Source organism: Gobio gobio, assembly GCF_949357685.1.
Source record: "Gobio gobio genome assembly, chromosome: 5".
In the NCBI taxonomy this organism is placed as follows: Eukaryota; Metazoa; Chordata; class Actinopteri; order Cypriniformes; family Gobionidae; genus Gobio; species Gobio gobio.
The window spans coordinates 64,435,553-64,443,052 of record NC_137101.1 but is presented as its reverse complement, the minus strand read 5'-3'; the positions used below and the strand labels follow the sequence as shown (position 1 = coordinate 64,443,052).

General features: G+C 38.7%; 1 protein-coding gene across 13 annotated transcripts in view; it reads right to left on the bottom strand.

The window, feature by feature from the left end:
• The window catches only part of usp15 (ubiquitin specific peptidase 15), a 43,793-nt gene that overhangs the window by 33,024 nt on the left and 3,269 nt on the right, over positions 1-7,500 (bottom strand). For all 13 annotated transcript variants that reach the window (XM_079818112.1, XM_079818111.1, XM_079818128.1 and 10 more), the window contains exon 2: positions 20-147. In XM_079818112.1, the coding sequence (XP_079674238.1) occupies positions 20-147 (128 nt within the window). The remainder of the gene's footprint in view (positions 1-19; positions 148-7,500) is intronic.

Sequence of the window (7,500 nt, the reverse complement as noted above, 5' to 3'; positions counted from 1 at the left end):
TGTGTGTGTGTGTGAGCACCTTTGAGCAGGCCGTGGTTATCCACTGGTCCCGGGTAGACGCTCTGCTCGCCCATCTGGTATTTGTCCCAGCTGTCGAAGCCCACATACTTCTTCCACTGCTTGAACCAGCGGCTGTCCACCAGATACCTGCAGGAAGTGACATCATCATCAGTACACACACACACACACACAGACACACACAGAGATATTGAGTGACAGCTGGTGTTGTTGAGTGAGAGCGGGGCTGAATCTGAGAGCGACCCTACACTAGAGCTGGACCATAAGACCAAATACATGATGCTGTGGAGATATATATATTTATCAACTGAAGAAGACGTGACGAGGCACACACACACACACACACACACACAAACTCTATCATTACGAGCCTTTATAGCGTCACATGAGTGCGATTGATCTTCAGTGAGAGGAGAAGAGGAGGGATGTGTGAGGACGGTTTACTACTAGGGATGCACAGAAATGAAAATTCTTGACCAAAACCGAAAACTGAAAACCGAAATAAATTATGCCAATTATTAGTCCCATTGAATCTATGGCTATGACTGTGTACTAACTTTACTAAAATCAAGACAATCGCATAAATTAATAGTTTTACAAAATGGCTTTTTATTTATTTGTATTGGTTTACTGAAAAAAAACTAAAAAAGTGTCTGTCCTTAAATGAATTAAATCATAACTAAAGTGTATTGAAGATATTGCTGTAAACTATATAGGGAGCCCTTACTTGCACATTAATATTAAAGGTTGAGAACACAGCCCAAACTATGAGCCGTAATTCAGCTGATGTTCATCTTTAGCTATAATAATCAACACTCAATTAACTCACAGTACGCTAAACTTCACATGATTCGCTGTTGATATAATCATTAATACACAGTGTGTGTGATCTTCATGACCGGTTTATTTAAACATAGAGCATGAAATGACCCAGACACACAGGCTCAGGAGAATATGATGAATATAACGCTAATATAGAGCATATGTTTAGCCAAAGAGTCGAGTGATCGCTAAAGAGCGGCTAACGGCGTTTATCGCTTGAAGTTCGTGATAAACGTTGATCGATGTTGGTGTGGGAACTCGAACTGAAGTGTGTTCTGCGCTATTAACATTAGGGCTGGGTATTCACACACATTTCACAATTCGATTCGATTCGATTCACAAGCTTTCGATTCGATTCACAAGCTTTCGATTCGATTCACAAGCTTTCGATTAAATTTCGATTCACAAGCTTTCGATTAAATTTCGATTCACAAGCTTTCGATTCAATTTCGATTCACAAGCTTTCAATTCGATTTCGATTCACAAGCTTTCGATTCGATTCACAAGCTTTCGATTCGATTCACAAGCTTTCGATTAAATTTCGATTCACAAGCTTTCGATTCAATTTCGATTCACAAGCTTTCAATTCGATTTCGATTCACAAGCTTTCGATTCGATTCGATTCACAAGCTTTCGATTCGATTCACAAGCTTTCGATTTGATTCGATTTCGATTCACAAGCTTTCGATTCGATTTCGATTCACAAGCTTTCGATTCGATTTGATTTAAATTCACAAGCTTTCAATTTGATATGATTTCGATTCACAAGCTTTCGATTCGATTCCGATTCACAAGCTTTCGATTCGATTTCGATTTGGATTCACAAGCTTCCGATTCGATTTCAATTCACAAGCTTTCAATTTGATTTCAATTCACAAGCTTTCGATTCGATTTCGATTCACAAGCTTTCAATTCCATACGATTTCGATTCACAAGCTTTCAATTTGATTTCAATTCACAAGCTTTCAATTCGATTTCGATTCACAAGCTTTCAATTCCATACGATTTCGATTCACAAGCTTTCGATTCGATTTCGATTCACAAGCTTTCGATTCGATTTCGATTCACAAGCTTTCAATTCCATACGATTTCGATTCACAAGCTTTCAATTCCATACGATTTCGATTCACAAGCTTTCAATTCCATACGATTTCGATTCACAAGCTTTCGATTCGATTTCGATTCACAAGCTTTCGATTCGATTTCGATTCACAAGCTTTCAATTCCATACGATTTCGATTCACAAGCTTTCAATTCCATACGATTTCGATTCACAAGCTTTCAATTCGATTTCAATTCACAAGCTTTCAATTCCATACGATTTCGATTCACAAGCTTTCGATTCGATTTCGATTCACAAGCTTTCAATTCCATACGATTTCGATTCACAAGCTTTCAATTTGATTTCAATTCACAAGCTTTCAATTCGATTTCGATTCACAAGCTTTCAATTCCATACGATTTCGATTCACAAGCTTTCGATTCGATTTCGATTCACAAGCTTTCGATTCGATTTCGATTCACAAGCTTTCAATTCCATACGATTTCGATTCACAAGCTTTCAATTCCATACGATTTCGATTCACAAGCTTTCAATTCCATACGATTTCGATTCACAAGCTTTCGATTCGATTTCGATTCACAAGCTTTCGATTCGATTTCGATTCACAAGCTTTCAATTCCATACGATTTCGATTCACAAGCTTTCAATTCCATACGATTTCGATTCACAAGCTTTCAATTCGATTTCAATTCACAAGCTTTCAATTCCATACGATTTCGATTCACAAGCTTTCGATTCGATTTCGATTCACAAGCTTTCAATTCCATACGATTTCGATTCACAAGCTTTCAATTCGATTTCGATTTCGATTCACAAGCTTTCGATTCGATTCACAAGCTTTCGATTCGATTCACAAGCTTTCGATTTGATTCGATTTCGATTCACAAGCTTTCGATTCGATTTCGATTCACAAGGTTTCGATTCGATTTGATTTAAATTCACAAGCTTTCAATTTGATATGATTTGGATTCACAAGCATTCGATTCCGATTCACAAGCTTTCGATTCGATTTCGATTTGGATTCACAAGCTTCCGATTCGATTTCAATTCACAAGCTTTCAATTCGATTTCAATTCACAAGCTTTCAATTCCATACGATTTCGATTCACAAGCTTTCAATTTGATTTCGATTCACAAGCTTTCAATTCGATTTCGATTCACAAGCTTTCAATTCCGATTCACAAGCTTTCAATTCCATACGATTTCGATTCACAAGCTTTCGATTCGATTTCGATTCACAAGCTTTCGATTCGATTTCGATTCACAAGCTTTCGATTCGATTTCGATTCAAAAGCTTTCGATTCGATTTCGATTCACAAGTTTTCGATTCGATTTCGATTCACAAGCTTTCGATTCGATTTCGATTCACAAGCTTTCGATTCGATTTCGATTCACAAGTTTTCGATTCGATTTCGATTCTCAAGTTTTCAATTTGATTTCGGTTCTCAAGTTTTCGATTCGATTTCGATTCACAAGTTTTCGATTCGATTTCGATTCACAAGCTTTCAATTCGATTTCGACTCATAAGCTTTCGATTCGATTTCGACTCCAAAGCTTTCGATTCCATACGATTTCGATTCACAAGTTTTCAATTTGATACGATTTCGATTCACACGTTTTCGATTCGATTTCGATTCACAAGTTTTCGATTCGATTTCGATTCACAAGCTTTCAATTCCATACGATTTCGATTCACAAGTTTTCAATTCGATTTCGATTCACAAGTTTTCGATTCGATTTCGATTCACAAGATTTCAATTTGAACAATTCAAATTTCAACAACTGCATATTCTGCAATCCAAACAAAGATGTTACTTAAATCAGCATTTGTTTTTAAATTCAGTGTAAAGAAAAAAGTCTTTACCAGTGAAATTAAATAAAACCAAAGTATACAATTGTTCCAAAATGTTAAATCAATAATGTTTAGTGCAACGAAAAAAAACTAAGATGCTACAGCAGGTGCTTTTTAAATCAAATTAAGTCAATGTCATTTAAAGGTAAAATAAAAATGATCGCGAATAGACTCGAATAGACATGTTCGCGAATGATTGCAATATGCACGCGGGCGCACTTCCGGAAAAATCGGCAGAAAAATACAAAGAAAACCGATTTTTGGGCGGTCAGCCGGTGCATCCCTATTGTTTTGTAAACGTGAGAATTGCTATTTTCCGCTCAGCCCTAATAATCACGCCCACTGTTAACTGGTGAAGATTACTGGGAAGCCGTTGGGTTTGACAGTGAAGGCTGTTCCTCTGCTCATGGAGAACATGAGAGGATTATGGGATGGATCAGGGGAGTGGGCGTTTCCTTCTCTGTGCCGCCGCTCCTATGGGAAGAGATTGAGCCGATCGGAATGTTGGATTTCAGCCGATAAATTAAACCGCTCTGGAGAAAGCCTTGAAGTTTCAGCGTGTTTTGCAGATATACTGAGACACACTCTCACACACCAAGTATCTGTCTCACACACACACTCTCTCACACCAAATATCTGTCACACACACACACACTCTCACACACACCAAGTATCTGTCTCACACACACACACTCTCTCACACCAAATATCTGTCACACACACACTCTCTCACACCAAATATCTGCCTCACACACACACACACTCTCTCACACCAAATATCGGTCACACACACACACTCTCTCACACCAAATATCTGTCTCACACACACACACACACACACACACACACACACACACACACACACACACACACTCTCTCACACCAAGTATCTGTCACACACACACACACACACACACACACACACACACACACACTCTCTCACACCAAGTATCTGTCACACACACACACACACACACACACACACACACACACACACACACACACACACACACACACACTCTCTCACACCAAGTATCTGTCACACACACACACACACACACTCTCTCACACCAAATATCTGTCACACACACACACTCTCTCACACCAAATATCTGTCACACACTAGGGATGGGCAACAGTGGTCGAGTAATCGAGTACTCGAACGTGACAGCGATCATCGATCATGAGAACGATGATCGCCCTGACTTTAAAAAAAAATATTTGTCTCTTTTTTATTGGTTATTGCGTAGTTTTGCGCGGTAGCTGAGGTCTGATTGGTTAGCGTTATACAGCGCCTCCAGACCGCGGCGAAATAAAGTGAAACTGAGGCGTGCACTGCAGTGATGTCTGGAATCACTGATCATTAAATGGTTAGTGCAAGATGTGCAGCGCCAATCATAGCATTATAGTGAGAACACGATGGAAATAGAATGCTGTATATGATCTGTGCTCAGTTCCCCATGTATCAGCTGATCCACAGAGAAACTAGTATATACTACTATATTTCATGCTCGACATTGTGACAGGGCGCATACCTATTCCCGTTCACAAAGACTGAGTGCAAATGTTGCTTGTATTTGTTTGTATAGCGTGTTAATGTGTTCTGTTAATCCTCATACTGTTTTAAATCAGCGGTTAATCTAGCCTTTCATCAAAACACCATAGTAATCCCGTAGCTTTCGTGTGCACACTTTTAACATCTAAAACTACGGCTATAGCTATTACTTTCAATACATATCTGACTGTTTAAAACCATGCCATTACTTCACAATCATAATTTGTTACAATAATCACGCAACACATGTTTTTGTTAATTATGTGTTTGTTTATTTAGTTTAAAAGGAACATGGCTTTGACATACCATCTTTACGTCTGACCAGCGTCTCCTGTTTGTTTGTGTAAAGGAATTTTTGCTGCAATGGTGGGGGTTAAATAACGCAATGACTTCCGGGTCAATAGGAAGTGACCCGGAGTTGTGAGTTATTTTTGTTTAGCTGTTCATATGACTTGTGGCTTTGCCAAATGTTAGCTGAAATCATAGAAATTATATTCTGTATTTTTCTAATTTTATAGATGTAGCATTTCGGCTGTTTTTAAGCATTTATGGTTTGTTTACCTGAGCCACCCCTGCATTGTATTATTGAATTGGTATGTGCCAATTCCAGGGTGCCTTCATGTGTATAAAAGACTAGTGGTTTCAATCTCTGGAGAGGGTGAAGTGAGAAGACATAAGTCTGTTGATGCCCTAAGTACAGTGACTTGTGTAAAGGTCCATTTCAAAGCAGCTGTAAAATTATGATTGTTTTTTTTTTGTTTTTGGACTCTCATGTCAATTTATTTTATTTACTAAAGAGTATTTTTTTTTTCTTGTATATATATTTTTTCTTAATTTTGATTGCCTTTATTTGGCCTTAATTGGGGTAAATAAAAAGATCCCATCTGTTAAAACTTCTCCTGAGTGCTTACATCTGCTCACAACGCCTCAGTCACATCTACCCTCAACAGACATGATGGTTTAGAGACGGTCATATTCTTTTCAGATGGGCTATTTCTTTCTCAGAATCAGTGATATTAGTAATGCAGCACTGCTATACTGGTCTCGTATTTTTTAACAGTAGACCTATAGTTATTTAAAGTTGTTTTTCATTATGAGTTCGAAAACGCGCAGTGATGTCTAAACACTTCGGTCATGAATAATAAAATTAAGTGCATGATGTGCAGAGTCAATCTGTCAAAGCATTATAATGAGAACAGGATTTTAATAAAATGTTGTTTCTGTGTGCTTTCGTTGTCCGTGTATCAGCGTTGTTAAGGGAAGAGCGCATTCAAAATGTTCCGTTTCAAACCCTTCGCCTGTCAAATCTAGCACGCTGAAGTTCACGTGCGCATTCACGTCCGTCTGTGTTGATTTATGTCGTAATAGGTTCATAATAATCTTCATATTAATATTGATATAGGGTGCGTTTGGTTGAGTTTATTAACCAGCTAGCAAGCTCTGCAGGGTGGTGTTATTTCACAGTTTTAGCTCAAAGGCAATGCTCGATACTGACTTGGTTATTTGAGACGGTCATTTTATAAAGATGTTTCTTTTTCAAAGACATTTATGCATCATAATCTAGCAGTTATTTTTTGCTTTATATGTTCATGTTTTCATATTCCTGTTTTCATGTCACGTTTGTATTTGTCAACAACCTTTTTCATAACAGTTTTCATTATCTCAATGACGGACATGCCCCGCCCCCTGCACATGCCCCGCCCCCGAGTACTCGAGTACTCGTTTTTGAGACCTATCGATGATCGAAATGAGAAATTGACAAAAATGCCCATCCCTATCACACACACACACACACACACACACACTCTCTCACACCAAATATCTGTCACACACACACACTCTCACACCAAGTATCTGTCACACACACACACACACACACACTCTCTCACACTCTCTCACACACTCTCACACTCTCACACACTCTCACACACTCTCACACACTCTCACACACTCTCACACACTCTCACACACTCTCACACACTCACACACACACACACACACACACACACACACACACACTCTCTCACACCAAATATCTGTCACACACACACACTCTCACACCAAGTATCTGTCACACACACACACACACACACACTCTCTCACACTCTCTCACACACTCTCACACACTCTCACACACTCTCACACACTCTCACACACTCATAGGGCCCTATGAAATCCGTTTTATTTTTT